The 21,548-nt window shown below is 34.8% G+C and overlaps 1 protein-coding gene and 1 long non-coding RNA gene across 5 annotated transcripts; one reads left to right on the plus strand and one right to left on the minus strand.

Annotated features, from left to right (window-relative positions):
- The first annotated feature begins 3,517 nt into the window (after positions 1–3,517).
- On the plus strand, positions 3,518–5,771 carry LOC127173060 (uncharacterized). Its single transcript, XR_007828706.1, has 2 exons — positions 3,518–3,636; positions 3,724–5,771. It is a non-coding gene; the product is annotated as an uncharacterized LOC127173060 (long non-coding RNA).
- Positions 5,772–5,885: 114 nt separating this feature from the next.
- On the minus strand, positions 5,886–20,959 carry epn3b (epsin 3b). Of its 4 annotated transcripts, none has more exons than XM_051106613.1 (10): positions 20,740–20,959; positions 14,578–14,879; positions 12,537–12,897; positions 11,970–12,073; positions 8,586–8,666; positions 8,396–8,513; positions 8,115–8,309; positions 7,844–7,972; positions 7,528–7,758; positions 5,886–6,438 (listed from the first exon to the last, which is right to left on the minus strand). In XM_051106613.1, the coding sequence occupies exons 2-10, from the start codon at positions 14,803–14,805 to the stop codon at positions 6,146–6,148; spliced, it is 1,740 nt and encodes a 579-aa protein (XP_050962570.1). In that variant the 5' UTR covers positions 14,806–14,879; positions 20,740–20,959; the 3' UTR covers positions 5,886–6,145. The 4 variants fall into 4 exon arrangements, with proteins under 4 accessions (XP_050962570.1, XP_050962488.1, XP_050962642.1 ...); XM_051106531.1 differs by having other exon boundaries at positions 8,586–8,669; XM_051106685.1 differs by having other exon boundaries at positions 8,133–8,309; positions 8,586–8,672.
- Between the last annotated feature and the right edge of the window lie 589 nt (positions 20,960–21,548).

Raw genomic sequence — 21,548 nt, forward strand, 5'->3', positions numbered from 1 at the left:
GAAAAACTCCATGTACAATTTAAAACACCTGAAAGGGCAACACGGCACATTAAAACTTATTGAGAACGGAGAGGAACGCATCAACATCTATTGTCTTCACATAAGTCTCCGCCCGCCCGCACCCGCGCTCGCCCATCAAGTCTTGTCCCGCTCCGCTCTCTGTTGCGTCGAGTCCAGAGCGACAAGACTTGATGGGCGAGCGCGGGCGGCCGGAGACTCGTGTGTGCGGGAAGCAACAGAATAAAAGGGTTTGCAGAACTCCCGCAAAACAGAAATATCTAAACATAACATATCTAAAACAAATGGATTGCTATTCATGTATTGCACAAAAGCAACAAGAACAACTAATATAAAACTAAAACGACACGTAAGCATAGGCAGAGTTTCTATTTATAACGTGTTTGCACAATGCTGATTTCTGAAATGCAATGGACAATCAGAGAATCCACTCACCGCTCGAAATGCCGCGCATTCTGCAAACACACGCAGCAGCCTATTGCTTTTAGTTAAAAATAACAGCGCTTTGTGAATGCTGATGCTTTAATAACAAATATTTAACAAATATTTTTGTTAGGCAACACACAAACTAAATATTTCACGTACATTTCGTGGATGCACAGAAAAAAATAATGTAACTAGTAATATAACTAATTACTTTTGAAATAATCAGAACAGTAATTTGATTCCTTTTAAATGAAGTATTTAGTAATCAGTAATTACATTTTCAGAGTAACTTGCTCAACACTGAAAGTTACTGATAGGCCTATTTCACAACCTGACGTTCGCGAGCCGGAAGGCTTTGTGTTGTTTAATACGAAAGTCTCACATTTCAAATTCTGTCAATTTCATTAGGAAATTCAAGCAATAAATACCGTTTTGGCGATTCTTAATGTGGCGTGATAGATCGTTGTAGTACTTCTGTGTACTGATGATATATATCCTAACTGCAGATGGCGCTCTTACTGCTAGAATTAATCGCTACGTTTGATACATTGATTTGATACCATTTACATTGAGACAAGTAATGCATTCTAAACAATCATTACCTAAATCCTGATGTATTTATCTTAAGCTGATGTGGTTTCTCAGGTGTTAATGACCTATAACACCTGCCCTAATTACCACAATAATGTTTGAGACTGAAGTGTCCAAACACACACATAAACATACAAAAACAACATTGATAATTCGGAGATATCATGACAGCTGTCTAACATAACACACATACCTTGATAATCAAACATAAATTGCTGTAAAAAGTATTTATAACCCCTGTGCAATTTTGATCGCCTCAGGTCTCCCTGAAAACTATCAGCAAAACGGACAACATCTGCTATTCTTATTGTTGGTAAATTTGTTAATGATTGGGAGAAGACGACTTCGCACTGGCACTGATAATGAATGAATGAATGACGATCGTGACGGGCGGAGGCGCAACCGGAAGTACCGCTACCCTACTTCCGTTCTCGGCCGCCATATTGTGAAATAGGCCTATTGCCTCAAATTTTTCAAGCAAATTTGTTCTTTTTTTTTCTTTTCTTTTTTTAAACGTTGGTATAGCTTACTACAACTTTAGGTAACTAGAGGATTTGTATAGATGACCTGAGTATTGGTTAACTCAATTTGACAAGTTCTGCCAACTTCAATAGTATGTTCCTGCACAACCGGAGACCGCAGTTTCAGGACCGCAGTTCTAAGACCACATTTCTAGGACCCTATTTTTTTGTGACAGCGCCATCTAGAGAAGACCTGATTCAAGCATAAAACAAAAACGATTCATTTTTTATCTTATCTTATCTTATCTTATCTTATCTTATCTTATTTTTGACCCCTTCAGACATGATTTTTTGTTTAAACCAATAAAATGTAGTTTTTAAAATATGAGCAATGCCTGGTTACTGACTGGTCTCTGATCAACCAATTACAATGAAGATCTGACTCCTAACTTAATCTGATTGAGCTACAGACATCACAAAAGAGAGACATGATAACCAACTAGACAGGAAGAGGAGGAACCCCATATTTCACCTTGTATATGCAGAGTTATGTTAATGATAGCCTCATCAACTTGCAACAATTGTAAATTTAAGACTATTAAATGATAATATTCAAAGTTATTTTAAAAATCTTTCAGAGTTGCAGAACACATGAGTTTTTTTTACTGTCCATCGCAATGGACATCAGGTCTTAGCAAGAAGCTCATGTATTAGTTGTATAACAGGTTGAGAAATTTGTGCAAGCATTTCAAAGCTAAATTAAGAGTTACAAATTCTAATGTTAATGCATTATAAACATTGAAGGTAATGAAATTATTATTAATATGATTTGGTTTATAGTGAGAAACAGCCATAGTGGATGTGAGATCAGTGAATACACAGCAACACACACACTCACACCACCTTCACACACTCTGATGCCTTGATGCTACAATTCACACAATCATATAGTTATCAAAACAATCAGCAAGTACACATAAACCCATTCACATACACGCAGGTTTTGCAATACATACCTGTGACTGTACTTATATTTGCCTGACCGTGGTTTATATTGATTAGAAGTGGGTAACTTTATATAAAGTTATATTTTTTTATTTTTATGCATTAAATTAAGGCATACAACTGAAAACAGTGAAGGACCCCGCATGTTGAAAAGTGATGCTAAATGGCTACCCTGTGTGTCAAAAAATATATAGTTATATTACTAAATTTGGCCAGTGAGCAGTGAGCAGAAGGCTGGCTTCCAAGGATCCTTCCGATTGAGATGGCTTTCAGCGATGTTTGATGACGTGGCAGCCAAGATACAGTATGCAGCCTTCCGTTCGAGAAGCACTCATGGTATGTGTGTTGCAGCAGGGTTGGAACTAAACTCTGCAATGCTTCGGCTCATTTATATGGATAATCAACATCAATTAATTAAATTATTACACAAAAACAAAATACATATAATTCAAGCATAATTATTCAAATCTGCCTATTCTTCACTAATACAGTCCACCCAAAATCATGTAGGAACTACATTTGAATTTGAACTTACATTCCGACCATTAAAAAATGTACATTCCTTATGAATATGAGTAGTATGAACGAAATGCAGACGTACTACATACATACTACCTACCACTTCACTGCTTCATTCATAAAATCCTCTCCTGTGGCCTCATGGGATGGTAAAGTGTCCATCAAATGCACACTTCAGAATCGTCAGAAGTAGTATGTCGTTCAGGTACTAGTAGAGAAATGTTCGATTTTAGATGCAGTGGTAATGTTTAAAGAAATACGTGTTAATGTAAGTATTTCTCACCTTATTGTTTTTATTAGAATCACATCCAGTCTGGCGATCAACTACAGTCTAGCTGCACAAGTTCAAATATTTCACACCCGGAGCTAAAATATTCTACATAATATATTCAGCTGCCACACAATTTTTCATTGGAATAAATAACTTTTTTTTGTCTAGTGTTAAGAGGGTGTTAAATATCTCAATATTAAACACCTTTATTTCATTGTACATAATTGTAATGTTGCTCTGTGTTCATAATCCAAATACTAGACAGCTAATTATGAAAGAGCGACCTCTGCTGGACACCTGCCACACCTGCTAGAGCTGATGGAAAGAAAAGGAAAATTATTAAAAGTGAATAACATTCATTTATTAGTGTCTTTAATATACACCATTTAACTCATAGTAGATTAAACGATTAACCTGGTTCTCCTGTACTAGGACAAACGGGATGGCATACTCATTAGAAGTGATTAACAACAGTAAAGCTGGTACTTGTACTTCAATCACTTTTCTGAGTGGACGAAATAACAGCATCAGATAATTCAGCATCGTCCGTAGTGATTATAAAACACGTCCATCTGTCCTCGTCCTCTCAGATGGACCGTGTCAGCAAGTTTTAATTGGCTATGCGGGTTCCTGTGGGTGGCGCTCCTGAGATCCGAACAGGAAGTGAGGCGCCAGCCCCAGTGCATTGTGGGACTGTCGGTGAGACAGGCACGTGGAGGAGCTTCGGTTACAATCAGTGCCGGATCTTATCGCGTGAGATCCATCGATTGAAGGCAACAGAAAGGAAACGAAGAGGGAGATGTTTGAGGAACGAGGGTGGAAGGTGATTCATGAGTTCTGTTGTGTTCCTGAAATGTACCTCCTTTTAGACAGCACAGGGTTTTTGACTGAAATATTGGTATTTAAACCCTCCGTAAGTTCATTAGCAGCATGCTGTTCCTGTGCAGCAGAAGAGCAAAGCGTCAAGTCAGCGTCATAAAGTCAACATGAAATGGCGTTCACGATGTGACATCATTCTGGATATTCAACTGGGATTTTATCCATCAGGAGTAGAGCAGATGATAGAAAGTGGACGTTGCATACCAGAATGGCTATTATTGCTGTCATTTGCATTATATTAACCAGCATTAAGTTACTATGTTAACTATTTGCAAAAAACTACCTATATTAGTAGTCTTAAAAAGGCCCAGGTAACTATTTGGCTATTGGTTAAGATTATTTTTCTCCCAGAGGCCCATAAGACAGTTTTGGAAACATTTGGAAAACTTTACAAAAAAACTGTGTAAATACTGCAAAACAAATGAATGAATGAATGAATGAATAAATAAATAAACAAATAAATAAATATTTTAAATTATTAAATTGTTTATTAAGTTTAAATAAATATTAAAACATTATTATTATTATTAAATATTTAAAAATATTAATATTATTTATTAAGTATTTAAAATAAATAAATACAATACTTAACATTATTTTAATAATCAGTTAAGATTATTTTAAGATTATTTTAAGGGAGTTGTAAGGATGTTTTAGGGGAAACACTGAAAAGTAAAAAAAAAAACAAACAAACAAACAAACAAACAAACAAACAAAACAGTGCAAACACTGTAAAAATAAGAATAAACAAATGAATTTGATTAAATAATTGTTAAAATGATTTTATAAAAAATATTTAAATAAATACATATATAAATAAACCAAGTGTATCCAATTAAAGTACTATATAAATAATGAAATACAATAACTAAATATTTTCCAAAAAATATTTCACACATATTTATAATATTATTTTTCACAGTATAAATTGGGTCTTTAAACATGAAAATATATATATATATGTATTTCAAATTTTATAATGGGGTTCTCTCACATGAGGATGATCATATTTCTGGGGTCAATGGCATCTAAAAAATAATTGAAAACCCCTGATCTACATTATGTTAGCCAATTGGAAAATGATTTTTGGGTCAGAGCATGTTATTATATTTTGATTATGACCAATAGTTTTGCACTGATGACACAATAGGTGCACTGTAAGATCAGGATTGTGTGTTAGGATAGTAAACAGAGTCGGTATTTCATGTTGACTTTAAGCTCAATATAAATGTGACAATCCAGGCTGAGCTATTATCACGCAGAAAACAGACGAATGCACGTAAGTTAATAAAGTCAGCCAGCATTAAATGTGTATCATCTTATTGGAAAAGTACTTTCACTTAAAACAGACTGGACAGAAACTGAATCACTGTAATCTGCTTTCAGGCTCTGTTACCCATTCTTTAGGCTTTAGATCAGATCTTTAGTCCGTTCACACTAAAACCAAATCACTGTAATCTGGTTTTAGTCTCCTTTTTCCATTCTTCTGGCTTTAAATCAAATCTTTAGTCTGTTCACAACAAAACTGAATCACCATAATTCAGTTTCAGTCTTTGTTTCCCATTCTTTAGGCTTAAAATCAGTTCTTCAGTCTGTTCACATTGAAACCAAATCACTGTAATCTGGTTTAGATCACAGTTTCCCATTATCTATGCTTTAAATCAGCTCTTTAATCTTTTGAATCACCATAATTCCCATTCTTTTTCAGGCTTTTTAGGCTTTAAATCAGATCTTGTCTGTTCACACTGAAACTGAATCACTGTAATCTGGCTTTAGTCTCTGATACCCATTCTTTAGGCTTTAAATCATAGCTTTAGTCTGTTCACACTGAAACTGAATCACCATAATCCAGTTTCAGTCTCCGTTTCCCATTCTTTAGGCTTGAAATCAGCCCTTTAGTCCGGTCCGGTCACACTAAACCCGAATCACCTTAATCCGGTTTCAGTTTCCGTTTCTCACATGTAACTGCAATTCCTTAGAGGAAGGGGTTGTGGCTTTGCCCAGGGTGTTCTGTTTGTCGGGTTGAGGGTGTGAGGGGCAGCAGCGGCTGCGGCAGGTTGCTGGGCATGTCCAGCAGGCCGTGGGACGGCTGTGTAAAGGACGAGGGAATAGTCTGTGGCTTCTGCTGCACGACGGGCAGAGGGAGGGAGGCGCTGTAGGACAGAGCGTGAGCTGGCAGCGGCGATGTGGAGTGAGGACGCATCTGATTCAGAGTCAGTCTGGGCTGCTCACAGTGGAAGGGGTTTGTGGGAGACGGTGTGCTCAGACCTGCAAAACACACAGTGCAAAATATCATTAGTGTGTCTTCTGCTCACCAAAGCTGCATTTATTTGAACAAAAACACAGCAAAATCAGTAAAATTTAAAATAGCTGTGTTTTATGTGAATATAAGTTCAAATTAAATGTATTTCTGTTAAAAAAGCTGAATTTTCAGCATCATTACTCCAGTCTTCAGTGTCAAATGATCCTTCAGAAAACATTCTATGCTGATTTGCTGTTTTCTGATTATCATCAGTGAAAAACGTTGTCTGCTGATTATTTTATCTTTCAGGATTCTTAATGAATAAAAGGTTCAAAAGAACAGCATTTATTTGATATAGAAATCTTTTGTAACATCACTTATGTTTTTACTGTCACTTTTGATCAATTTAATGCATGCTTGATGAATAAAAGTAGTAATTTCTCTCTCTCTCCAAAAAAAAAAAAAACTCTTACTGAACCCCAAACTTCATGTACCTGAGAAGCAAAATTCCATGCAATATTACAACTTTTCAGAGAACATCTTAATAATAAAGTTCGTTCTTCTTTCACACTTTTAAGCACAAATCTAAATAAACACAAAAATAAATATAATTACAAAAATAACCAAATAAACTAAACTTTGTTATATTTATGCTGTGCATTCATTTTTTAATTTTCTGATGAAACAGAACAGATTTCATCAGTAAAATCAACTCTGTAAAACATCTTTTTAATACTATTTACTGAAAAGATAACTTTCTTTTTTTTTTGTTTTTGATTAATTAAGAAAACAAATAAATCAAATGCAACATGATGTTGTAAGATGGACAAATAAGATGCTAAAAAAAGCTTTTTTATAAAAAAAAATATTAAATCAAGATGACCCGTGAAACTTTTTTTTTCTTTCTAAATGAAAGATCAAAAATAAATTTTAAAGGTCCAAACAAAATTGTGAGGAATAAATAAAAAGGAGCAAGTAAAGTCATTTGAATCGGAAATGTAATTGCATAATTACTCAAATGCACTCAAGCACTCAAAAAGCTTTAAAAGCATTCAAGAGAACTATAAATACCCCAAAATAATAAGCATGTATGAGTGCGAGTGAAGTTTTCCTACCTGACAGGAAGGGGTTTTTGCTCTTGACCGGTGGGTTGCTGGGAATCAGCGTGTCTAGATTGACGAGGGAGGCAGCGGTGGGGCCGAGGAACGCTTCGGGGGTCCGGCACTGTCTGGGGGTCACCGCGTCGAGAGGAGGCCCGAGACGAGAGAGGTCAAAGGTCTCCGGACTGTCATTTCCCCGTCCATTCACTTGAACGCCCACCACCAACTCGCCAAACTGATCGGCATCTGAAAGGAAAGATGAGAATGAGCTTCAGCTCGACTCAGAGAGCAAAACGAATGTTGAGAGGGTCTGGTTTGGTGCGATGACGACCTGCAGGACTTTCACAGCGAGGGCTGAACACTTGGTTTGGCCCCGCCTTCTCTACTATAGGCTCCTCCTCCTCCTCCACTCTAAGCTCCTCCTCCTCTGGAATAGTAAACGGGTCCTTCACACTCGAAACTGGAATGAAGAGAAAAGAACCTCAAACGTTTGTATTTTGAAAGTATACAGTTTACATTTTACAAATAATAACTGCAAGATATAAAGCCCAAATTGCAAGTTTATGTGAGAGTCACAATTACAAATAAAAAATTGGTCTCACTTTGGACTTTTGTTGTACCTGGTCGCGCTGGGCTCCTCCAGGCTTTTTCATCCATGTTAGAGGTGGAGTTTGAAGGCGTGGCGTCCCAGGGGTCAGGAGGTGATTGGTGGGTTCCCCACGGGTGGGCGGGGCTACTGGAGGAAGGGCGGGTCGCCCAGGGACTATCAGCCACCGGGTTACTAGACTTAACTACAGCTGAAACAAACCAGATCAAGCAACATCCTCACAAAAAATCCTTGAAATATTTTTGTTGTACAATAGTGACTGTGCTCATCACCGACCGACAGACTCCCAGGGGTCAGAGTCCACGGGGCAGGTGGGCGGGGCGTCCCAGGGGTCATCACTTGCCGGCACTGCAGGCGTGGGACCGAATATATCCACCAGATCTATCATGGCTGACTGTGTGAGGAAAGTGGCTGTCAGCGGGTCAGAAGCTCAGCAGATCATGCAGGTGTTCAGTTTGTCTCTCACCTCTGAAGGCCGCGAGTCTCGCTCTTTCTTGCTGTCCTCCAGAGCCTTTTGCAGATGAGGGTCATCCCCTTGACGGCTACGCTGCTCCTTCAGGAGACAAAACAAGCTCAGAGCGAGAAGATAAAGACAGTGCTGTTCGTTAGTGGAAGGATTAATTAGAATTAAAAGAGCAGAAGGTTAATGAGCGCCGTGACATTCACAGGACGTCCACAGACAGCACTGCAGGAGAAATACAGCTGAGGAACAGCGAAATATCATTAGAGAAGAAGGAAAATCGGTTAGTACAAGCTGGACAAAGAAGTTAGAATGTTAGAAAATTTCAAAGGTAAAAAGGTCTTGTTAATACTTAATCCAGCGGTTTGCTAGCTTTGTGGGAACCAGTGATGTTATCCAATACATTTGCTGTTATAGGTTTGTTTTTACACTTTTTTTTTTTTAATTTAGTTAGTATTCATATCTTAATTATTATATTAAATTAACCACAATTAATTTTTTTTAATGTAAAAAAACAAAAACAAAACAAAACAAAAAAAACAGTTATTTAATCTAATTAATTTAATAAATTATTTAATTAATAATAATTATTTTTTATTATTATTTCAAGGCATTTCCGTTAAAAACAACAGTTATTGTGGGTGGATTTTTTTCTGTTTTCTATAATAAATATAATATAATATAATATAATGTAATATAATATAATGTAATATAATATATTTTTTACATTAAATACATTTAAGTTTTCAAGTTGTTTTAGCAGTTTAATTTAGAGTTTGACTATTTAAATATATTAACAACAATTAAACAAATACTATATTTTATTATATTTGGTGGGGGAAAAATATATAATTTAAATATTGTATTATATTATATTAGAATTACTATAAAATACATTTAAAGTTACATCTTGATTTTGTTGTTTTGCATTTTAATTTAGAGTTTGAATATTTCATTATTATTTATTAAGAATTTATTAATTTAATTATTTTATTTGTTCATCTGTTTAATTAACTTTTTAATCATCTTAAGTTTCAAAAACTACGCCCTTTATTTAAAAACAACAGTTATTGAGAGATTGTTATTGAACAGTTATTATTAAAATAATAATACATTAATTATATAATTATTATTAAATAAAATATTTATTTATTTATTTTATTGTAATATATATATATATATATATATATATATATATATATAGTTGTATATGGACATGTTGTTGTTGTTTTGTTGTTGTTGTTGTTTTTAAAGTTTGACTATTTTAATACATTAATAATCATTATTATTTTTGAGATATTTCTTGAGCCCCCCCGGTTGAGAACCTTGAAAACACGCATCGGTTCCTCTGATACCTGCGCAGAGATACAGGACGTCCTGCCATGTCTTCATGACAACAGTTGAGCGACATACGGAACGGCAGGCAGTGATTGGCTGTTGTGGAGGGGGTGTCTGCGCTCACATCGGAGCCGAACGCTGCGGTGGATTTGGGTTAATCAAGGTTATTTTCAGCAGCACGTGCGGTTTCTGCACTTCTGCCACATCCTGAGGGAACGCAAATATTCCTGAAACAGCAAGAAAGGTCAACAGGAAAACTCCTCCTGCTCGTCTTTCTCCTCACATTTCCTCCTCTGTGCTTACGGAGCGCTGCTCACATCCACACGCACATCCGCATATTCACACACTCGACCGACTCACACCATGGGGATTCAGAGATGGAAACACTCTGGCTGCTGCATGCTGGGAATGAAAAGACACTGAAACACCACAGTAACTGAACACCTGCAGGACCATTTGCAGTTTACAGAAACCATCTACTGCAAAGAAGAGAGAGTGTGTGTCAGGATTATTACTGTACACTACAAATAATACACCTAAAGTTAGTGTTCTTCACTGGAACTGAATAAAACACTCGTTAAATTGGACTTTAAAAAAACAGAAAATAATTATAAATAAAATGACCTAAAATGACAGTAAAATAATAAAATAAGTATTTTTAAAATATTATATAATTCTAAATATATTTAAAATATATGTAAATATACAAGGAAACCTAAAATGCTTTAAAATATTACAAATTTCATTAAAATGTGATAAATTATTATAATAAAATATATATATAATAAAAATAAAAATGTATAATCAAAGACAAGCATTTTAAACATTTAATTACAAATAAATAAAATATTTGAAGACACTTAAAAATGGTTGCAAAACTAACCAAACTAAATAAACTAAATTAAATAAATACATCTATAATCTATAATAAAATATAAATGTAAACAATTATAAATAAATATACAATTATAAAATTAATGTAAAGTACAAGGCAACTTTTAAAGAACCTACAAAAAACAGTTAAAAAGATAGCTTTAAATTAATACAAAATGTGGTAAATTATAATGTAAAATCCAAATATTAATCAGAACAAAACAATGAAAAATATATGAAAATATTGTAAGAAGCTTAGAAAATGGCTAAAATAATGTATTTTAAATAAATACAAAATGTAAATGTAATAAATTGTAATCAAATATATTATTCATTTAAATACTTCATAATCTCAAGGCATTTTCAGATACCAGTTATTGTGGGGGGAAAATAATTTGGATTGTTTTTATAATTTATTATAATATGATAAATAATATTATAATATGTTTGATAATTTTGATAAAATGCATTTCAGGTCACATCTTGATTTTGTTATTTTTTAGCATTTTAATTTAGAGTTTGACTATTTTAATATATTAACAATATTTAACCTCCTCAATAACAAACAGGTATTGAGGAGGAAAAATATTTATTGTTATTATAATTCTATTACTTATACTATTATAACATAATAATGAAATTAATAAATTAATGACATAACATTTATAAAATATTGTATAGTAATTACAATTACAAGACATTTTAAAACTAAACAATTATAAATAAATATACAACTATAATATTACAATGCATGACAACTTTTTAAGAAACCTAAAGTGGATTAGATAAATTATAACTTAATAAAATATAAATATTACATTATCAGAAAAAAAGACAAATATATGAAAAACTAAATGAATGTTTTTTAAATAAATAAAAAAATATTTTAGTGTCGTGCAACGATTAGTCGTGATTATACTGTGTATATTTATTATTTATATATAAATATACACACATGCATAACCTACCTATAATAAACATAACCTATTTTTCTTAAATATATCCATGCATGCGTGTGTATTTATACATATACACAGCACACACATATATTATGTAAACAAAAACTTTTTGATTGTGATTATTCACGATTAATCGTTGTACAGCACTAGTATAAATGTAATAAACTGTAATAAAATACATAATGGCTTAATGTCAAATAAATTATCTTTCAGCATGTACCTCTCTGCTCATAGCCAGCGCGAGCTGCAGCTGTAGCTCTTCTTCTCCGCTGGTCTGCGGTCGAGTTTGTTCCAGATCAGACGCTCTGGGAGACGAGGACGACGCTGACGGACAGACAGACAAACAGATGAGGATCATTCATCTTCATTTAGTGTGTGATGTGTTTGACTGACTTTTCTCTGAGGGGCTCTAATACTGTCATAATCCATCATCAACATCATCATCATCATCATCATCTCACTTCAGATTTCATTATACCGTCAGTGTGTGTGTGTGTGTCACGGCCTCATTAGACTACAAACACACGAGCACATGGCAGCAGCAGCTGCGCTGAGACTCATCAGTGCAGAGAAAAGCACTAATGTGGTCTCTTTATTATTAGATAATTACAGCATCAGCTTCCCAGAAACTATACAAATGTTTTTCCAACAAATACGTTCAGTTTTGGTTTCAAACTCAAGTATGTCATTCAGTATCATCACTATAGTTCAAATATTGCATTAGACTATACTGTGCTGTTTGAACTGTTTTATAAATGAATGCAAACTGAAAGTGTGCGTGTCTCACAGTTGAAGGATGATGGTGATCCTCTGGAGTGGTTGAACTCTTCTCCGTAGAGCGCCGCCATGCTGGGCTGACTGCTGCGTCTGCTGGGATACGCGGGAGGGACTCCGCTCACGCCGCCGCCGCCCGCCATCCTCTCTTTGGTCTTGAGCGCCTGCGCTCGCTCCTGTCGCAGACGCTCCTCGTCCCGCAGCAGCGCAACCAGCTGTTTGGCTTTCTCGCGCACGTTCACGCCCTGGTCGCGGCCGTCCCGGTCCACGTACTGGAAGTCGCGCAGCGTCTGGATGGTGAAGGCGTTCTCGCGGCACTGCTGGGCGACGCGCTCCGAACCCGTCTTAGCCAGATAGTCCAACAGCGTCAGAGCCTGAGCACACAGATAAAACCAGATCACCGCACTGGACTGATTACTGATTATTAACGACTGGACTACGGGATCAGTGGCTCTTAATTATTTGGACACTATTGTCCAGAGAAATATTCAAAGGCTATATTTCCTCTGGTACATCTGCTGTATTTACAAAAATTAGAACTTTCCACAAATTACATAAAATCATTTTAATTCAAATAATTACATTTCAGGAATCCAATTTTAAGAGATGAATGTCTTTCACGGTTTTAATCAACAAATTTAACATGCGTTTGTTTTACTAGATTGCAGTGGGTTTTTTTTTTCCTTTACTAGAATTACTGGTAAATGTACATTATTTATGAAAAATAAATAAATAAAATATTACACTTTTAATTATTTTTTTCATTTAAAAAATAATAGTAATTTAATGATTTCCATTATTTTTTACAAGGTCTAGATTTTATTTATTTATTTACTTACTTCTTAATTTAATTTAATTTAAACATTTTTAAATTAGGCTTAAAATAACTTGAAATCCCTAATTAAATGAAGTAACAGACTAAACAATCACATTAAAATCCCTAATTTTACTAGAAATAAACTAAAAAAAAAAAAAAATTAAGTAGACCAAAAATCACTTAAGTTATTTCTAGCCTACTTTAAAAATGTTTTACTTTTTAGTTTACTAGAAATAAATTAAAAATAGTGACTACAAAGTGATTTTAAGCACACATTTAAATAAATAAATATAGTTAGGAAAAAGTCATGGAAATTAATACAATATTTTTCATTTTAATTAAAATTTAAATTGTAATTTAAACAAAACAGTATGTTTTCTAGTTATGCTGAACTCAAAAATCCAGTAAATACAGTAAAAGTGTGAGTTAAAATATAAATAAAATAAAATAAAACAAAATAAAATAAAATAAAAGAAAAAATCTAGTAAACCTGCAAAAGTTATGTAAATATGTTGAATAAAACTCTGAAAGACATTTACTTCTTAAAATTGGATTTGGATTTAATAATTACAATTATTTATTTACTTGTTTTAATCTGTGGAAACTCCTGGTTTCTGTTAATTGCACCACATGTATCAGAGAAAAGTATTAATAAGACAATAAATAAGACAATAAATAAATAAATAAATAAATAAATAAAAAACACACTTAAAACTGGGCTACAAATGAATTCATTAGAAATCCTTAATTAGAATAGAAATACACAAATAAATTAATGTAAAAAATGCAAAAAAAAAAAAAAAAGAAAGAAAAAGGCTCTAACTTACTAATTAGACTAAAAAATAAGTAAAAAAAATAATCAGACTAAAAATCATGAATTTTAAAAATTAGGCTAGAAATCAGGTAAAATCACTATTTAATCTACAAAGAAACAAAAATAACTACAAATAATAGATAGTACAGAGTAAAAATAATCTAAAAATAAACTAAACATAAAATAATATACATTTTTTTAAAAACCTTAAAAATCACTAGAAATCACTAATTGGACTTGGAATAAATAGGAATTATTTTTTCTCATATATCCAGGTTTTCTGAGGTTGTGTGAATCCTGGTTCCTCAAAGGCAACACACACTTGTTGAGGGAAATCTCTTGATTTTAGCTGTTTTGTGTTATTTGACATCTTATGTAACATCACGTGAAGTGATCAGCGCTGCTCTAGATGGATCCGGACACCTTGTAGACGTGTCTCCAGTTCTTGCCGTGGTCGTTGAGGCGTTTCCACACCATGGCCATGACCTCGCTGAAGGCCACCACGCTGAAGGTCAGCTCGGCGATCTCGGACATCAGCGAGCTGGACGGGCCCCAGGGGTCATTGGAGGTCGCCTCGCGCACCTTGATCTCCGCATCCGAGTAGTTGTGCACGATATTCTTCACCTGCCGCCGCAGAGCTGAAGTCGTCATGGCGACAGCGAGAGTGTGAGCGAGTGGGCGGATCTCTGGCCTCCTGCAGACGGTCACGCCAACGACTGCCAGAGCTGAGAGAGAAACACACAAACACACATTTACACCACAGAAAACTATTATTACATGCTTCTGAGTTTCACACGGTCACATAGACTCAAATAGAGTTTTGTGCAATCCTAGTTTAACTCTCTGTAACGGGACAGAATTTAGTTACCAAGGCAACAAACACTAGTAGATACACATGAGCAAGATATTTTAAATGCTTTTGAAAGAGGTCTCTTTTGCTCACCAAGGCTGTATTCATTTGATTAAAAAATGTAGTAAAAACTGTAAAATTGTGAAATATTTTTATAATTTAGAACAGCTGTTTTCTATGTGAATATCTGTTAAAGTGTAATTGATTTATGTGATCAAAGCTGAATTTTCAGCATCATTACTCCAGTCTTCAGTCTCACATGATCAGTCAGAAATCAATCTAATATGCTGATTTGCTGTTCAAGAAACATTTCTGATTATCATCAATGTGGAAAACAGTTGTGATGCCCAATATTTTTGTGGAAAACGTCATACATTTTATTTTTCAGGAATATTTGATGAATAAAAAATTTAAAACAACATCATTTATTACAAATATATATCTTTTGTAACATTATAAATGTCTTTACTGTCACTTTCGATCAATGTAATGTGTCCAAGATTAATACAAGTATTATTTTAAGAAGTTTCTTCTGAGATTTAAGAAGAAACATAACATAAAATGCGCAATAATTCAACATTTTGGCTTCAAAATAGTTGTAAAATTATGTCTAAATGGCAATTTATGTATATGGAACATCTTTAATAACACTTTTGTTAATTGTAATAAACCTGAAATAAAATAAAATATAAATATTAAGAAAAAAAAAGGAAATTTTGCTTCGGCAACTAATGATAAAGTAAGTATAAAATAAAGTCAAATATAAAATGAGTTTGAAATAAAGTATTAAAATTATTATAAAAGTAATATACAGCTAAATATAATACTTACATGTTTAATAGTTTATTTATATAAAAAACTATATATATATATATATATATATATATATATAACAAAAGCACTTAAACTACATGAAAATGGAAAATAAAAAATATGCTATTTCAAAATATTAATAAGTACTATAATAGTATATACATAAAACTAAAATAACTTCAGAATGCGCTAAAATGTTGTTGAATCAATAAATATGCTTTTTTTCTATTAACAAGGATATAGAAACATTTAGAAACACAACATGTTTCCTATTATAGTCATGTATGAATGACATCTGAAGTTTGAATGACACTATTTGCTGTAGTTTTTGTGATGCGTAAAGGGTTAACGAGATTTTACGAACACATAAACAGACGCTGTTCTAATTAGAAATGTCCCCCTCCCTATTCGTTTGCAGTGAGAGGAGAGCGATTACCATTTTCAGCATCATCAATAATTCAGCTCGGCTCTCCAGTTAGCACTTATGAAAAAAAACATGGCCGCAAGAAATGGGTCGCCGGGAGAGCCACGCATTATCTGTCCATCAGACACCAAAAACAGATCCAGAGCGCCTAAACATCCTTCAGACGGCCCATATACCACATCTGCATTTATGCGCTCGCAACATCAAGGTGCTGGGTTCGATTCCCAATTACTAATGCTTCTGAAATCCTTCAGAATGAATAAACATGTCTTTGAGTCAGGTGTGAGTCACAAACGCTGTTACCCATCAGCCCACAGATCAGCGGTGAATCACAGCGGCACGTTTGCACCTTCACGCTCTAACTCACATGTAAGTGTTTCATTCAGAAAACACTGGAGGCTGAAGGGTTAACAGAGCTTCATCTGGAGGAGCTGTGAGTTTGCTGTTAATTACACTTCACATTAACAGGAGAGCTGGGAAACATCTCATTATTTCATTCACGAGAAGCCATCAAACAAACATCACTAGTGAAATGACTGAATGTTTGTAGGACGGGTACACTGTAAAAACTAAAATCTGTGAAATTAATAGTACACAACTGACAGCTGTATTTGCACGAAATTTACTGTGATAAAATACAGGAGCACAAATCTGTTTGGTATCTTTAAAAAACACAGACAACTGCCTTATAAAATAATAAAGTAATGCATTACAATATTGTGTTACTTAGTTACTCTTTATGGAAAGTATAAGCATTACATTTTTACGTAACAAAGTAGCTGGCATTACTTATTTGCAAAAATCTATTTTGTTGTAAATTTAAAAGTAATGTGTTGCTTTAATAGTTGCTTGAAAAAGTAATCTGTTATGTAACTCACATTACTTGTAATATGTTACCCCCAACACTGATGCTAATATATAGAAGGTTTAATATGCACAGTGTCACACACACAAATACAAAACACCAACATGACACTAAAATAATGTGATAAACATTCATCTGACAACATAAGATGTAACACAGGGCCCTAATGTACACAACTAATAACTGAAAACTAAGGTCAAGTATTGTTATTTCAAAAATAAGCTAAGTTTCACACAAAGAATCCTGGGAATGTCAGTTTACGTTTTTCACTGTAAGTTATAAGATGATTATTTTTTACTTCCTTTTTTACTACTTAAATATGGAAGTCTGTTTCCGCCACTGAATATATATATATATATATATATATATATATATATATATATATATATATATATATATATATATATACACATATAAACATACAATTGTGACTTTCTATCTTACAATTTTGACATTTTTCTCACAACTGCATGATATAAACTTGCAATTCTGACTTTTTTTCTCAGAATGAAGAGATGTTTGCAAAATACGAGTTACTTTTTCTTCGCTGGGATCATTTAGAGCCCTTTAAGGCTGAATTTGGAAGTTCAAAGTCACAGGCAGCATTATAGTCCACTACATGGAGAACATTCCTGAAATGTTTTCCTCAAGAAACATAATTTCCTTACAACTGAAGAAAGAAAGACATGAACATCTTGGATGACAACGGGGTGTGTACATTATCTGTAAATGTTTGTTCTGGAAGTGAAGTACCCTTTAAGAGTAAGAGAACTCTAGCATTTTACAGCCTTTTATCATTAAAATCACAATAATTTTTTCGTGCACCGTCAGCTGATCTGACTGAACATCTCTGCCCTTCACACAGCTGCACTCTTCGACTTTGTATTTCTGTGTGTGCGGCAAAACCTAATCCCACACGTCCTTCATAGAGTCTCTCTAAAGCCAGAACTGCTCGCTGTGAAGAGCTCACGCCGTTCCTCAGGGTTCATCTGCTCCTGTCATTTACATACAAGACTTTTAACCTAGTCTAGATCCTTTCAGCTTGTTTCCAAAGACATTCGGTTCTGCGTCGGTCCCTGCTGGTCTTAAACCAGAAGCCGCTAACATCAGCACTTTCATTATTACTTTTTCAAAACTAGACCAACGCAAAAGTAGATCACTCTCATCAGGAGTAATGAAGATGAGCTTCAGGGTGAAGAAACACAACATGACCACATATGCTGCATATGCTAGTTAGGTAGGTTTTGAAGAATGGATGCTGGTTTTAGCTGGTGTATGCTAGTCCTAAGCTGGTCCTGAGCAGGAGGGACCATTTTAGGACCAGCACTTAAACAGCTAAGGACCAGCATCAATGCTTCAAAACCTAACCTACCTAACCAGCATGTGCTGTTTTTCTTCAACAGGGAACTTTAGTTAGATGCATCTAAAACAAAAGGCGTTATTTAGAAAGAGCATGTGTGAATGGGTATGTAACTTTTAGGGAATGTTTCAAAACATCACTGGGTAAAATAAGTAAACATTACATTAAAATGAAAATCCTGTCATTATTTACTCATCCTCAAGTTGTTCCAAACCTATTTCTCATTCTCTGTTGAACACAAAAGAAGATCTTTGGTTACCAAACAGTCACTGGTAGCCACTGACATCCATAGTATTTTTCCTTAATTTAAAGTCAATGGCTACCATCGAATGTTTGCTTATCAACATTCTTTAAAATATTTTCTTTGGCGATCAACAGAAGAAAGAAATTCATACAAGTTTGGAACAACATGAGAGTGAGAAAACAATGATAAAATTTTGTGTGAACTATTCCTTTAAGATATTAATCCTAATCCTAATATTCTAATAATGGTTCAAACAACATTTTTTTTGGGGGGGTCTGGGGGGCAGTCTGAGCATAATATTGTTTAAATATTCTTTAAATGTGCAATTTTTGAGACAATTAAGAAGCAGTATTTTGTGTGCTACATTTAAAGAACATTTTCATCAATACATCTAATATATCATCCAGGACCATTAATGAGCTGATATTTGGACATTTTGGGATTATTAACTTGCATCAGCCAATAACCATGTTTAGCAACCTGGACAATAAAAGTAGCAATTTTTGTCCATTTTGAGTACATATTGTGCTCATTTTCTATCATTAAAGGGACAGTTTGCCCAAAAATAAAAGAAGATATTTTGAAGATTGTTGATAACCAAACAGTTGACGGCCATAGTATTTTTTTCCATACTATGGATGTCAATGGCTACCTGGTTGGTTTTCCACATTCTTCAAAATATCTTCTTTTGTGTTCAAGAGATGAACGAAATTCATACAGGTTTGCAACACCTCTAGGGTGAGTAAACTATCCCTTTAAATGGTACTATTTAATATCAGCATTAAACTGACCATCAGTCATCCTGCTCTTTAATTATCAGCTACTTAGAAACCCACACTGGTTGGAATTTAATGCTTTAAATAACCTGCTTATTGCTTAATTTAGAAGTTGGAATTCCCATTTTAACGTTCTCACCACCAAATTTCTGGAGCACAAATGACCTGAGCTGCCTAAGTTGATCGTAGAGAGCACTGGTGCTGATCTACTTTTGATGCTTTTGGGAAACGCAGACCTGGTTCATCTGCTGTAGCCACGAGAAGAAAACAACAGACACAGCATGACTGCAGTACGGTGTGTGTGAGTCCGGGACGAGTCACTGATGAGTGTGATCTCAGCGGAGACATCTGCTCCGCAACACGACACACTTTCATCAAGCAGATCCCCACAGAGACGTTTAATTCTGTCAATGGCCTTTTATGCTTTCCTTATTGAATTATTCCTCTCCGTGTTCCTGCGGTGATCACAGATTCATCTCACTCACAGTGCTACAGATTGAACAGCCAAAAATAGTTGTACAGCCTGATGCCACAGAAGAACCTCTGATGGGATGTCAACTTTGAAAAGTTCTCCTGTGATGTCACAGAATGTTTTAAAGCTACCAAGTTTCAAAGATTCTATAGAACTATTTTAAATTTAAATATTGTATGTTTTAAGTTCCATTATGTCACAGAACAATAAAGTCATAACTGAACATTCTTACGATGTCACTGAAATTTGTGAGTTCCACAACGTTACAGAAACATTTGAAGACCCTAAGGAGTCATCATAGAAACATTTCAAGTTGTTATGATGCCATTGTACCATTAGGTTCCCATGATGTCATACAACATTTTAAAGTCCTCATAGCAGAACTGTATTGAGTTTCTGTGATGTCACACAAAACAACTTTTTGATGTTCTGGTTCTTTACAATGCTATTTATGTACTGATAGGCTTCTATTTTGGTAATGGATAATATCTAGAACTAATACACTAATATGGCCAGTAATGTCACATCAGTAACACTTCTGAATCTCCATATTTCCAACATGACCATCTCCCACACAACAGCATCAGACCAGAAATAGACTCGAGACTGTGTGTAAATGCTCCAGTAGGCCTTCGGCTCCTGCATTCAGCATCAGAGAAACACTTCTGACATAGACCATACACATACACACTTTTGACATCAGACGTTCACGATAACACACTGACAGACACATGCGCATCATCTGCAGGGTTAATGAGGAAGATAAATGAGCCGCGCTTACCTGCAGCATCTTACTGAGCAGCCGCGATCCGCTACACCGAAACGAATCCACAGAGACGGACCCAGAGAGAGAGGGCAGCCGAGGGAAATACGGATAGATCTGCCCGTCCTGTCGTCGATTTGTGCGAATTTGATGCTGCGTTGTTTCCAGTGATGTGGGTGAAATGATCCATCTACACACGATCACACATGCGGTGTGGAGGCACGAGCCGCCGTCATCACGAGAGAGAGAGAGAGAGAGAGAGAGAGAGAGAGAGAGAGAGAGAGAGAGAGAGAGAGAGGAACTGATGCTCTGCGTACTCAGCATTTAACTGCCTCACTGCCGGAGTCTCTCAGCAAACCAAAAATATCGCTTTACCTACTTAAATCAATTTAATATGACTGACAGTGTTATTTACTGCCGCCCTGTACATTACATAGTCAACGAATAAAATAAAATTAAGAAATCATAAGACTATTGCGAAAATGCAAAGGTAGCTCTCACTGTGTCACCGAATCATTTCATTACTTTATAACTGATAGCGAGTAGTGATGGGAAGTTCGGATCATTTTACCGACTCAGTCCTTTGAGTCTCGTTCAGCAAAATGAACGAATCTTTTTTCAAGTCATTTCGTTCATTACGTTCATTTTAGCAAAATATAATTAAAATGTTATGTTTTACCTCCCTAACACATCTACTGCTTACACAAACGTTGATCACACTACAAACAAAACAAAACTATAATGCTATAAGAAACAGAAAAGATTCATTCATTATTTACCTGGGTCTTTAATCTATGATTCGCTCACCTGGCCTCTTATCTGACAAG

The sequence above is a fragment of the Labeo rohita genome, chromosome 1 (assembly GCF_022985175.1).
Source record: "Labeo rohita strain BAU-BD-2019 chromosome 1, IGBB_LRoh.1.0, whole genome shotgun sequence".
Classification (NCBI taxonomy): Eukaryota; Metazoa; Chordata; class Actinopteri; order Cypriniformes; family Cyprinidae; genus Labeo; species Labeo rohita.

Excerpts from the sequence above, each read along its gene's own strand:
- epn3b (XM_051106451.1), bottom strand. The coding sequence starts at position 14,805 with ATGACGACTTCAGCTCTGCGGCGGCAGGTGAAGAATATCGTGCACAAC. Across the intron at positions 12,074-12,536 it reads ATCACCATCATCCTTCAACT|CGTCGTCCTCGTCTCCCAGA; the intron begins GTGAGACACGCA and ends TCTGTCCGTCAG. Across the intron at positions 7,759-7,843 it reads TCGCTGTGAAAGTCCTGCAG|ATGCCGATCAGTTTGGCGAG; the intron begins GTCGTCATCGCA and ends CTTTCCTTTCAG.